Below are 14,368 nucleotides of genomic sequence, written 5' to 3'. Positions count from 1 at the left end.
CCCGCACCCAACTGAACACCCCGCCTGTGCCCGAGCCCCACACCCAACTGAGCGCCCGCCTGTGCCCGAGCCCCGCACCCAACTGAGCACCCGCCTGTGCCCGAGCCCCGCACCCGCCTGTGCCCGAGCCCCGCACCCAACTGAGCACCCGTCTGTGCCCAAGCACCTGCACAGCTAAGCACCCACAACTCTGAGCACCCATAGATGTGAGAACTCGTAAACCTGGGCACCCGGTGACTAGCCTTGAGCACCCACAGACTTGACCGCGGCACCCACAAACCGGAGCACCCACAGACCACAGCACCCAAGAATTGACCCAGGTGTCCCTATTTTTGACCAATCTGATCCCTGCCAACAGTAAAGAGACATAAACTGTTATTTGTTTACGTAAAATACAGAAAATCTGCTTAGAAACGACCAAAACATGAAGAAAATGTGACTGACTCATGTTTGTCATGAATGGGCCGAGTGAAGAACAGTTTTTCTTAATTACACTTTTTTCTCAGTTTTATTTTTACCAACCACCACAAACCGAGGGTGTCCCAGATTTTGATTTAGAAAATCTGGTCACCCTAATATGTATAAAAGGAAATTCACACTGATATTACATATTAACACTATTTAATCAAAAAAATTCCAGTGTTTCCAGTCGTTTCTTTCTCTTCTGTAGTGGGAGTTTTATTTGACAGAAGATCTGGGCCTGTGGAAATGAACTCTGCCCAAATTCATATAAATGAGTGAATAATGTTGGTTCTACAGTGGGAGCATTATTCGATGGATAAACTGTCCTGTCAATATGTGCTACCTTTATTCGGAGCGATATTTTATAACATAATATGACTGTCAAAATGAACTACCTGCTAGGGCTGGTATCAATAAGAAGTTGCTGATACGATGAATGAATGAATGAATGAATATTATATTATTCGGACAGTAATACATAGAACATAAATTTAAAAAAAACCAAAAACATAAATACATAGATATAACACAAAAAGTAACTATTTCTATTCTATAATAACAGGCAAAATAAATGTTACGCAGAATTTTCCTTGTGTCCGAAAAAGATACATATCTCGATACAATGAGTTTTCGATTCGATACGATATATTTCAAATCAATTTGATACGTACCATTAAAAAAATAAAGGTTTAATCATGTCTGTGATACTAAAAGTCTTTGTTAAACTATTTCTTCTTGTGCAAAGTTCAGATGAAACAAACATTTTAATCATCAAAACTGAAAATGTCAAATGTGTCACATAAACGAGTTTCCTTCCACTAAACAAACAAAAGAAACCAAAAAATACTGGAGATATCGATACATCAGCCCAGAATATCGATACTGTATCATCACATTAAATGATACGATATATCGATATTTCATACACATTAGTTGAAATTTTACATAACTAAGGTATAAAGTCGTAGTGAGACACTTTACCCGCTGTGAAAAAAGGTCTGTACAGTCAAATGATTGACAGACGGAGCGACCAATGAGAGAAAAGAAGACGTGAATCTAATCCAGAGTATCGAAAATCAGTAGTTCCAATGTTTTTGCCCACTCTGCATGTTTTTTAATTTCACTATTTTGTAAATAAGTTCATTATGCCATCACCATTTAGTAGGGATGTAACAATATCCTACCCAGGCTGGGAGGAATTCTTTTTTAGTGTATGAACGTGCGTTGTGTTTCCTCCTCCTGCGTCCTGATTGGCTAAGAGACTGTAAACCATTGTTAGTCTCCTCCGTGCCGTGTCTCCTGTACAGTACAGAATGTGTTCAGCTGCCAAATTTATATAAATGTTCGATCGTTAGCGATGTGATTCTGAAGTGCAGCGCGATCGTGCAAACTGCCGCGCTTACCTCTGTGAGGTGCGGAGCTCTCCGTCGCTCCTTTCTCCTGTGGTCACCTCCGAGCCCGTCCCGACAGTGAGTCCTGGTTTAGTCCTGGTTTAGTCCTGGTTTAGTCCTGGTTTTAATCTTGGTTCAATCCATGGCGTAGGCAGTGCAAAAGTTTGATATAATCTCGGGTTAAAGGGCAGGTGCGTGCGGTTGTGGGCAGGTGCGGTCCTGTGAATAAATTAGTCTTCAGTTCGTTACATAAAGAAGAAGTAAATAACAAAAGGACGACAGCAGCAATAAGTTTTAAGAAGGATGCAGAAAAGGGTTGCACCTGTCCTGTGTGAGAAAAGTGTATAAAGTTTGTGCTGAGGGGTTTTACAGACTTCAAACATAGAAAAATTGTAAAATATAAAGTTGACTACTTTCACCTATCGCGGGTTATTTTTAGAACGTATCCCCCGCGATAAACGAGGGAACACTGTGTACCAGTTAGCCCCGTTAGTGGAGCATTCCATACGTCACGAAACAGCAGCAATTAAATTAAATTAAATTAAAAAACACCCGCCTACACTCGTCAAGTGAACGAATCCTAACGCTGCGAGGTCAGACGGTTTCTCCGAAGTGAAACCGTCTCATAAATCAGGCTAATAAAGTCTGATCCCCGCGTGCAAACAGCATCAAACTCTGTCTCTAATCCAAAGAAATATTTAGTAAGTTTTTTATTTAGTTTAGTGGATCTACACAACTGTAAATGGAAAAACACGAGGTCGCTTATTTCGACAGAACACTGAACCAATCTGGAAAATCCAAATCCAAACATGCTGTAGTTTTTCAGAGGCTCGGTGCTGTGGCTGCTCCGTGGAGTGTGGCGCCCTCTGCTGGCAACAAACAAACAAACACCCGAGTGTCAATAACAATGTACTTTTGTATTTGTATAAACTGTGAACTCCTCTTAGGACCAAGAAAAATATTATTATTACTCAAGTAGAAGCCAAAGTCGGACTCTTATTCTATGTTTTTAAACCAAATCATGACTTGTGTTGCCAAATACGACGTAAAAATGCCCAAATATAAACTTTTCAAATGCTGATTTATTCACAAATTACAAAAACAGTCACATGATATTGTGTTTTTTTTGTTGTTTTTTGTACAGTTGCAGTTTGGTTCTCAACACGATTATTGAGCAGAACGAGCTCGTCGCTTTGGGTTGCCAGATAATAACACTAAAGCTTCGGTTGTTTTAGTGCAGTTTTAACCCGGTAAGAGACACATGTTACTGCCGACGCTTTAAAGGGCCAGTACCTGATTTCGAACCACGAGTGAGGAAAAGATTTTAGCGAGAACTCTAAACTCCACGCCCAACACAAAACAAAAACGAGTCCAATTTCAGGCAGCAGTTTCCGTTTTTCTTGATCCAAAACCACTAAATAAAAGAGACAAGGATTTATGCGTCAGAAAACTGTGACGTCCAATGAAAACTGACGAGGCCATAAACGTCCTGACAACAAAGCGCCGCATGGAGCGAACCAGGACCGAACCAAGTCTAAACCAAGTCTAAACCAGGACCAAACCAGGACTAAAGCAGGACCGGGACCGAACCAAGTCTAAACCAGGACCAAAACCAGGACTAAAGCAGGACCAAAACCAAGAAAAACCAGGACTAAACCAGGACTAAAGCAGGACTAAACCAGAGACTAAACCAGGACTAAACCAGGACTAAACCAGGACCGAACCAAGTCTAAACCAGGACCAAACCAAGTATAAACCAGGCCTAAACCAGGACTAAACCAAGACCTAAACCAGGACCAAACCAGGACCGAACCAAGTCTAAACCAGGACCAAACCAGGACTAAAGCAGGACCGAACCAGGACCAAACCAGGACTGGAACCAGGACCAAACCAAGTATAAACCAGGCCTAAACCAGGACTAAAGCAGGACTAAACCAGAGACTAAAGCAGGACCAAACCAGGTCTAAACAGGTCTAAACCAGGTCTAAACCAGGACTAAACCAGGACTAAACCAGGACTAAACCAGGTCTAAACCAGAGATCAAATGAGGACCGAACCAGGACCAAACCAGGGCTAAACCAGGACTAAACCAGGACTAAACCAGGACTAAACCAGGACTAAACCAGGTCTAAACCAGGACTAAACCAGAGATCAAAATCAGGACCAAACCAGAACCAGGAACCAGGACTGAACCAGGACTGAACCAGGCTGTGGGCCCCTCCTATGGATCACTGCACATCACACTTTTTCTTTTTTTTTTTACATTTGGACCAAAACGACGACACGACGCTGCTCAATCCTACGAAATCCTGAAAATAATCCTGAAACTAAAGATTACTCAAACATGCACAAATCACTTCCGAGTGTGCAAATGAGAAAGTAAACAACTACAACAGTCTCTAAAATGTAAAAAAAAAAGTCTAAAATGTAAAATAAGTCGACTTTAAAGGTCACTTACTACACAGAACCGACTCTTGTGACCTTTAAATCATGTTATAATCCTGTTCCGTCCTCAAAAAACAGACCTGGAGTTATGTTTCGTTTCATTCACATGTTTGAGTAACTCTTTATTATGAGTCTGTCTACAAATCCAAAGCTGAAAATGCTCCGTGGAAACTTTGTGACATCATGAAGTGGTAGTTTTCAAGTTCACAGCTCCTTTTTTTACCTTTAATTCAGTAAAGATTTGCAATTGTAAGGCTTAAATCGTCCAAGAAAATAGCGTAAAACTGGCGCTTTAATGTGGATTTTTTTCGTCTGTAATCAGGTACCGGCCCTTTAAACGCAAAAGTTAAAAGCGTTGTGAGTGATTAAGGCCTGGGACATTTCCAGTGTCACTTCCTCCAAAGATCTGAAGGAACCCTGAGCAACAACAACAACAACAACAACAAGAACAAGAAGTCAGAGAAGTCAGTCTGGTAACAACAGAACTTTTTCACAACAGCCGAAAGTGTCTCGATTTAGGTTTGTGAAGCTTCCGGTTAATGGTTTTCTTTCGCAAAATGTGTGTGGAAATGTCTCAATCAGGTTCATAAATCTGCTCCATCACCGAATCTTCAACCAACAAGGTCCACAAATATGGAAGATAATTTGTTTCATCAGATTTAGAATTTTAAACGCTGTTGAATTTCTCACTTTGAATTTTTAAACTCTGAAAAAACATGTTTGAATTATTTTTTATTATGAATTTTAGTTGCTGAAATATTAAGTGTACATTTTCAAAGTGTTTCTTATTCAGCACAAATATTTTCAAGCCTTCAAATTCAACAGTCGAAATTCAGAGTGTAAAATTCGCAACAAAAAAATTCACAGGAAAGATCCGAGATGCCAAGGCAGAAGCAATCGATCCAAAGTGATCTGATCTAACTTAGTAAGAAACAGGAAATGTTGCAGCGACGTGATCTGATTGGTCAGAATTAGCCTCATCGAAACCTCATCTCTTTGATTTCTTAATGTAACCCCGCCCACAGATGAGAACAGCCAATAGGAAACAGCCTCTGTCCTTTTCACTCACACATGATCGATTGCTTCTGCCTTGGCATCTTGGATCTTTGCTGTCAAATTTTTCACTGCGAATTTTACACTCTGAATTTCGACTGGTGAATTTGAGGGCTTGAAAAGATCAGATTTTTTTTTTATTTATTTTGAATTTAAAACAGTACACACAAGTAAAATTCAAATTTGAGCAACTAAAATTCAGAATAGAAATAATTCAAACATCTTTTTTCAGAGTTAAAACATTTTAAGTGAGAAATTCAGTGGTATTTAAAATTCTAAATCTGATGGAACAAATGATCTTCCATACACAAACGATAAACATTCTTCCAGTTTAGAGAATTTATCCACAACTATCAAGGGAACAAAGACGAAAACTTAAAGGAAACGACGACACTGAACAAAACGGACATTATGCTCCAAGAGATGTCTCGTATTCGAACTGTACAAATCTATCTTTGCAAATCTCGACATCATGAAATCAGTTTTTAATTTTAATACACGCATCGCGAATTCCGGACTTCCGGTCATCGCGCAATTCATACTGAGAAGGATTTTCCAAAAAAGTGAGCATCAAACCTCCATGTTTGTTTTCTTTTCAAGTCTTTTGAACCATATCACTTTTGTTTCTGGTTCTGATATTGTCATATTTTAGTTTTGGGATTCGGACATCGTTAATTGTGTGGTTGTTGGATCCAAACAGCGGAAAACGTCTCGAGAAATGTGTTTGCGAACTCCATAGATGCAAAAGTGAATCAGATGTGTGTGACTCAAACCTCCGTTCAAACTGTTTCTCTTCCCAACGGAATTGAAAAATAGTGAAAGGTGAAGGTGATGGGCAGGATTGATCCACAGGAAGAACCAAAAAGGAAACATTTGACTGACTAAATCATCCCGAGTTTACAGAGAACATTTTGTATGTGGAGCGACAACAAAGTAAAAACCTCAATCCCTTGTTCAACCTCGGTTACGAATTTAAAAAGTCAAGGCCAAAGTGAAAGGCTCCAACTGTTCACCAAGAAACACCTTCCACTGCAAAGAGACCAAGACGTGATGTTGCTGTAAAACCACAAGAACAAGAAAGTGCAGCTCAGTCTGTTTGTCTTCTGCTCCTCTACATTAACAAACGGGATTTTGTTTTGTCGTCGCTCCACATACAAAATGTTCTCTGTAAACTCTGTATATTTAGACAAAAGTTTCCTTTTTGGTTCTTCCTGTGGATCAATCCTGCCCATCACCTTCACCTTTCACTATTTTTCAATTCCGTTGGGAAGAGAAACACTTTGAACAGAGGTTTGTCTGCCTGAAGCGAGGAGCAAACTATTCGACCAAAACAAACTTTTGTCCAGTTGACAAATTGAATTTCTCCTTTTGGTCATGGAAGAATGTTTATCCTTTGATGAAGCTGGTGGAGAATACGACATTTACATTTACACAGACATTTCGCACAAGGAAAAACATTCACCGAAGTTCTGCAAATCTACAGCGAGGCACTTTAACCGGTGTGAAAAAAGGTCTGTACAGTGAAATGATTGACAGATGGAGCAACCAGTGAGAGAAAAGGAGACCTGAATCTAATCCAAAGTATCGAAAATCAGTGGTTCCTATGTTTTTACCCATTCTACATGATTCTATGTTTTTATTTCACTATTTTGTCTGTAAATAAATTCATTATACCGTCACCATTTTGTAGGGATGTAACAATATCCTAGTCAGGCTGGTTCCACCTAGAGCCTCCACTCAATCTCATTTCTCTCCAGTGACTAGATCAGGAACCAGAAAACACTAGACGGTTCGCAAAAAGTCCAGAAGTGTGAGTTTGGGCACCAGCCAATCAGCGAAGAGTCAGACATTCTGTGTTGGCAACGATTCACAAGATCGAGGATTTAAAGCCGGAACAAAGAGAATGTTTGGTGAATTTTATCAAGCGGAAAGACGTTATTGTCCTTCTTCCTACGGGATTTAGGAAAAGCTTAATATAGCAGTTAGTCAGCGGTGCATTACATACGTCATGACCAAACAGCAGCGATTGGTTAAATAAAAAAGTACCTACCTACTGTCGAGAGAACTAATCCTAATACTGGGGTCAGACGGTTTCTACGAAGTGAAACCGGCTGATGAATCAGGCTAACAATATTCAAGTCTCACGATACGATATCGTCACGGTATGAACCTCACTTTACGATATTTATTGCGATATCGCGGGAGAGCTCACGATATGGAGGGGAGGCTCTCGATTAGGGATGTTACGATATCCAAATCTCTCGGTACGATATTTTCCCGATATACATCTCACGATACGATATTTATTGCGATATTTTGTGGAGGCTAAACTTTTTCCTCCTCCTTTCTCCTCTTAAAATGTTTTGACAAGACTTAACCCAAAGAACTAAGACTTAAAAGTGTTAGAACTGTTATTTCTTCTTGTCGTCTGCACTGAAATGAAGCAAAGGATCATGGTCTATGTAGTTGCTGCACCATAACTCTTCATTTAAGCAAAGAGACTTGTAATTTGATATATTGTGATGTTCCACGATATTACTGTGACAACTTTGACGATACGATATCACGATATTTCAGTTATTGTTACATCCCTACTATTTTGACTTTTAGAGAATTTGTGGAGCTGGATATCCTACGAGAAGTTCAGTAAGAAATCGAGTCTGCATGGAGCGATACCAGACTGACGTTCTCCGTAAAACTGTAAAAACGCTGCGGACCAGGCAAGCTCCGCCCTCCGCCCTCACGTCCGGAAAAAAACAAAAACAAAACAGTGGAATGGATTCAAAACACGACATTCTCCACGTTGGTCAAGGTGCTTTTCGAGAGTTCCTTTTCGTCTCTCCTCCGCGGGGTTCGGTGAGGTGAGGTTTAGGCAGTCACACAGGCACAGGTGAGGGAGGAGAGACGTGTCATGCCCAACGGCACGACAGCAGAGTCCAGAGTCTGTGGTTCTGTTTGTGTCCGAGCTCAAGTCCGGGCTGCGTCCAGTTTCTCCACGACGGGCCTCCTCAAAGCCTCAGCGTCCGGGTTCTTGATTATTTATCGATATTTTTGTTTACAGAAAGAAGAAAAATGAATTGAAATGAATTTTTGTGAATAAAAAGAATACATTTTTTACAACAAACTTTAAAAAAAATTCAGTTTTGGTGCGAGTTTTTTTTGATTTGAACAACAAATTTAACTAATTTTGATAGAATTTGACAGAAATAGAATTTGTTTTCATCTCAAATTTACGCAAAAATTAAAAAGTACTGTATTTTTCGGACGATAAGTGGCACTTTTGTTCATGGTTTGGGTGTTTCCTGTGACTTATATATTAACATTTACACACTGACAGCCACAAGAGGGCGCTGTGGGCTTGTGTGTGAGTATCTGCTGCTCCTGTTCCTCCTGCAGAAAGAGCCTCTGTCCTGTCTGTATCATGACAGTCGATCGCACCGTTACCTCTGCAACACTGAACAATTTAACATTTAAACTTTAAACTTATAAAGACGACTGGGAAAAGTGCAATTTATGATTCTTTTTAGGGGCATTTGTTTTCAGATTAAAGCTGCATGTCGTGAAATCTGCAGCTGAAAACGATAATCGAGCAGCAGAAAGAAAGTTTGGAGTGAGAGAGAAACTTGTGACAGCGGGAGGATGCACCGTGAAACTTTCCTGAAGTCACTGGATGGATGGACAAAGCCTGGACGTCAGTGACACTGAAACCATCCTGTCGGGATTCAGAAAGACCCGAATAATTCTAACTGGAACTGATGCTGAGTCTGACGACAGCAGCTCTGTTTACCTCCGGAGGTCGAGGCCGAGTTGCTCAGAAGTGACACCGAGGATGAAGAATTGAATGGATTTAGTGATTTGGAGTGAGATGGAGAGTTTGTTAAACTTGTTCTGTTGTTTATGTTATAGTTTATCTGAAGAACTGTTCATATGTGATGTTAACAGTCTGTTGTTCTCTCTTCTGTTGTTTTTACTACAACTTGACTTTACACAGGAAATGCCTGCTCCTGCTCTCTGATTTTATAAAATAAATTTCCCCCAAAAAGTGTGACTTATATACGTTTTTTTTTCTTCTTCATTATGCATTTTTTGACTGGTGCAACTTATAGTCTGAAAAATGGGGTACATATTATGATAAATTATATGAATGAGTTTTCTTTTATGCTTGTTGTGCAGAAAACGTTTAGTGCCTCTTTTTATTATAGATCCACATGATAACAAAGTTTAAAGTGTTTGAAAAATATCTTCCTTGTGCGTAAATTTTCAACGGGAATGTTTTAAAACTTGACGATACTTCCTGTATTTTTGTTCTTCCTGTATTTTTGTTCTTCCTCAAACTTCCTCTGAACTGAAGTGAAACTTCACACCAAAACAAGTCTAATTAGAAAAACGTGAACCTGCCGTCTGCACTTTGACCTGTTTAAGGCGTTAGTGAAGGAAACGAGGAGGCACAGAGGAGAGGAGGGGAAATGAGGGGGAAATGAGGAGGAAACGAGGAGACGAGAAGAGATGAGAGGAGATGACAGGAGACAAGGAGGTTCAGAGGAGACGAGGAGGCTCAGAGGAGATGAGGAGGCTTAGAGGAGACGAGAGGAGACGAAAGGAGGCTCAGAGGAGACAAGAGGAGACGAGGAGGCTCAGAGGAAACAAGAAGGTTCAGAGCAGAGGAGAGGAAACGAGGAGGCTCAGAGGAGACGAGGAGGCTCAGAGGAGACGAGGAGGCTCAGAGGAGACGAGGAGGCTCAGAGGGGACGAGGAGGCTCAGAGGAGACGAGGAGGCTCAGAGGGACGAGGAGGCTCAGAGGAGGCCGCCGTGAGAGCGTGGACGCGGCTGGAGCGCTCAGTGTGGCAGGGCATCCGGGTCTTTGCTCGTGTCCTTCTGCAGAGGCTCCAGGTGGTTGTGCTGGGCCAGAGTCTGCAGCGCCCCCCGCTGGAGCTGTCGCGCCTTGTTGTAGAGGAAGACCCCGATGAAGACGAGGAGGGTGCCCACGGCGCCCAGCAGAGTCACGTGGTTACTGAAGACGATGACGCTGAGCCACACGGAGAGAGCGTGTTTCACCGTACTCGCCACGCTGCAGAGAGAGAGAGAGAGAGAGAGAGAGAGAGGAGGAGGAGTTAGAGGAGTGTAGATGGTCAATAACACACAGACTTCAAGTCAGACATGTCAAACTCAGGCCCAGGGGCCAAATTTGCCCGCAATATAAATATATTTGGCCCGTGAGATCATATCAAATCTTTATTAGAGCTGCCCGCCGCACACAGACAGACTATAGAGACATTATTTATTTACAATGTTGTGATTATTTTATTTATATTCTGTTTGTTCTGGATTCAATGTTTAAGCAAAACTTTATTAAACATTTATTTTAATAAGAAAAAGTTTAACATTACATATCTCAAAAGAAAAGAAAACATGAAGATAAATATTTAGTTTGGCCCACGACTTAGTCCCAATTTTGAATTTTGGCCTCTGTGAATTTGAGTCTGACACTCCTGATTTAAGAGTATTGGCTGTTCACATTTTTAAAGTGTTTTAAGCTTTTACAGAAGAAAATGTCACTGCCATCCATGTAGAACACCCCCAGCATGGTGTCACTGCGAAGTATCAATAAAGCTGCATTCAGACTATGGCATTAAAAACTTGCCAAAAGCCTCAAGTTGGACACCTGAAACCTGTTGACACACAGTGAATTTCACTGAAAGTTCACAATTTTCAACTCTGCCGTTTGACACCCATGAACTCCAGAGTAGTACCCACACAGCACCCAGAGGTGAAGCGATGAGGTACCTGAAGGTGACGGGGGAGATGCGTCCCATGAGGGCGTAGGCCGTCACACTCTGCAGGTGGAACAGAGCTCCATCGAAGAGCAGCAGCAGCAACACGTCCTGACTCAAGTACAGACTCCGACCTTTCTCTGGAATCTCCTGAAACACAGAGAGAAGGTCAGAAAACTCCACCCAGACTCCACCCGGACACCAGTCAGACAAAACCCAGACCCCGCCTCAGAGTCCAACCCAGACTCCACCCGAGACTCCAACCCAGACTCCACCCGAGACTCCACCCGAGACTCCAACCCAGACTCCACCCGAGACTCCAACCCAGACTCCACACCCAGACTCCACCGAGACTCCAACCCAGACTCCACCCGAGACTCCAACCCAGACTCCACCTGAGACTCCAACCCAGACTCCACCTGAGACTCCAACCCAGACTCCACCTGAGACTCCAACCCAGACTCCAACCCAGACTCCACCTGAGACTCCAACCCAGACTCCACCCGAGACTCCAACCCAGACAACACCCCATGATTCTCCACCCACAAAAGATCCACACATGACCCAGAGAGCACCCAGAGAGCACCCAGAAAGCACCCAGAGAGCACCCATCCCCCACAGAGCACAGGGGGGAATCAAACTCATAATATAAGGACCTCACCTCATCATAGTAAGTATGGACGTTGACAAAAGCAAACTGAAAATAGAGCTTTAATAAGTTTATCTCTGTAATATTGATCTGAAATGGAACCTGATAAAACTATTTGGAGCCAACAGCAGCCATTGAGCTCAACAACGAAATACTACAAAATCATTTGAACTCACACACGTGTAGCACAATATTCTACTCTTACCACCTTTTTATCACACATATTTTTTTCCTGGAGGTCAAACACTTTCTTCTGCAGGTCAAAGTGAGTCACAGAAATCAGAGTGAATCAGAATCATTTGAGGAGGAGCAGTGAACCTGAGAAGAGAAGCACAGAACAGAAGAGAAGGACAGACAGATGTAAAACTCACCAGTAAGAATCCCCAGGCCGGTATGAGCATGATCACAGCGGCCGCACTGGTGTAAAACTGCAGCTCTGGAGGACTGAACACACAAATAAATAATGATAAACGTTGTGATTAAGGAAAATTTTCAAAGTTAATGAAATGTAAAAACAAGAGAGATGTTGTAAATCTGTGCGTCGTTTGTTCATTCGTTTTTCAATATAAAACCAAAAATAGTAGAACGAAAAAACAAATGTTTTCTTCATTATTTGTCTCCAAAACCAGAATGAAAAAACAGATAATGATTTGTTTTTTCAGTTTTCAAATTTGTGTTTAAATGAAAAATGGAAAAAAACGGATAACGGCCGCTTCCCCTTTACGTGACTGCGATGCCGGACTTTTGCATGGCATACAGACTGAACCAGGACTGAACCAGGACTGAACCAGGACTGAACCAGGACTGAACCAGGACTGAACCAGGACTGGGACCAGAGTGGACTCCGAGCTTTGACTCTGAGCCTCAGCTTTGAGCTCTGGCCCTGTCGTGGGCTCTGAGCATCCGGTTTGGTCCTGGTCTGGTCCCGGTCTCGGTCTCAGTCCCGTCTGGTCCGGTCTGGTCTCGTCTGGTCTCGGTCTCAGTCCCGCTCTGGTCTCGGTCTGGTCTAGGTCTCAGTCCCGCTCTGGTCCCAGTTTGGTCTCAGTCTCGGTCTGGTCCTGGTCTAGTCCCGGTCTGGTCCCGCTCTGGTCCCGGTCTGGTCTCAGTCTGGTCTCAGTCTGGTCCCGGTCTGGTCCCAGTCTGGTCTCAGTCTGGTCTCAGTCTGGTCTCAGTCTGGTCTCAGTCTGGTCTCAGTCTGGTCTCAGTCTCAGTCTGATCCTGGTCTGGTCCCGCTCTGGTCCCGGTCTGTCCAGTCTGGTCAGTCTGGTCAGTCTCAGTCTGGTCTCAGTCTGGTCTCAGTCTGTCTCAGTCTGTCAGTCTCAGTCTGGTCTCAGTCTGGTCTCAGTCTGGTCTCAGTCTGGTCTCAGTCTGGTCTCAGTCTCAGTCTCGGTCTGGTCCCGGTCTGGTCCCGGACCTGGATCAGTCCTGGTTCAGTCCGGCATCTCAGTCACTGAAGTCACGTAAACGGGAAACGGTCGTTATCCGTTTTTTTTTTCCATTTTTCATTTAAACACAAAATCGAAAACTGAAAAAAAACGAATCATTATGTTTTTTTCATTTTAGTTTTGGAGACAAATAATGAAGAAAACTGTTGTTTTTTTGTTTTCTTATTTTTGGTTTTATATTGAAAAACGAATGAGCGAACGACACATGGATTATTGTAACATGTATTATGGCTCTTTGGGGACTTGGTTTGGGGTTTGATTATTTATTTTTTATCTGTGAAAGGAGCAGGATTTATAAGATTTATCTTCTTATTCCTTTTATTCATGCAGCAAAGATGAATAATGGTGCAGAGTTCCTACAGGTGTCCTCAAGTGAAATTAAAATCTTTTGAAGATCATTTAGGGGGTCACCAAACTTTTTTCTCTGGGGGTCGGGGTTGGGTCGGTCGTATAACAGAATAGTTTGAGCCTAATGATGCAGATTATGTTCTCTGAAAACCGCCACACTTTCTGCACGCTCTTCACACTGAACAAAAAAATAATCAATCATCCACTGTTCTTTGAAAACTCTGCATGAGTCATTATCTGCACAAAAGAACTCTGCACATGTGACCGTCACTGTTTGAGCTCGAGTTTGTCAGGTGACGAGAATTCAGCAACAAATGTAAATACATCATATTATTATTTAAATATAAATATTAATACTTCATATGAATATAATTTTAACAAAATACAAGATGCAGATGTGTTATTATTTGCCAAAAAGTACCGTATTTTCCACACTATTAGTCACTCTGGATTATTAGACGCACTGTCATTAAATGGTTTATTTTCGAACTTTTTTCACAAATAAACCGCACTGGACTTTAAAGGAAACACAACAGTGTGATGGGTGAGTGGTTTTGTTTGTTTGTGGTGTTCACGGTGACTCTGGGCGTTGTTCAGTTGTGGTGTGTAGGGATTATGCTGTCACGGCTTATTTCATCGAGCTGCCGGCCAAAAAAAACTAAATTCTTGATTTGGTGTTCATCAGTTCCTCAAACAAAGGAATCTGGGGAGTAGAGACTCTTCTCCATAACCTCAGCATGAAAACATGTCGTTATACGCAGTGTTGGGGAGTAACAGATTACATGTACCAGAGTTATGTAATC

The 14,368-nt window shown here is 42.0% G+C and overlaps 1 protein-coding gene across 1 annotated transcript in view; it reads right to left on the bottom strand.

Moving 5' to 3' along the window:
- Positions 1–8,524: 8,524 nt before the first annotated feature.
- LOC110166466 (solute carrier family 35 member E2B) overlaps positions 8,525–14,368 on the bottom strand; it is a 24,525-nt gene continuing 18,681 nt past the window's right edge. The window contains 3 exon segments of the mRNA XM_055165611.1: positions 8,525–10,420; positions 11,137–11,273; positions 12,144–12,216. Of these exon segments, the coding sequence (XP_055021586.1) occupies positions 10,189–10,420; positions 11,137–11,273; positions 12,144–12,216 (442 nt within the window). The 3' untranslated portion in view covers positions 8,525–10,188.

The sequence above is a fragment of the Boleophthalmus pectinirostris genome, unplaced genomic scaffold, assembly GCF_026225935.1.
Source record: "Boleophthalmus pectinirostris isolate CB_2022bp ecotype Guang Dong unplaced genomic scaffold, ASM2622593v1 HiC_scaffold_8, whole genome shotgun sequence".
Classification (NCBI taxonomy): Eukaryota; Metazoa; Chordata; class Actinopteri; order Gobiiformes; family Gobiidae; genus Boleophthalmus; species Boleophthalmus pectinirostris.
This window is presented reverse-complemented; position numbering and strand designations above follow the sequence as displayed.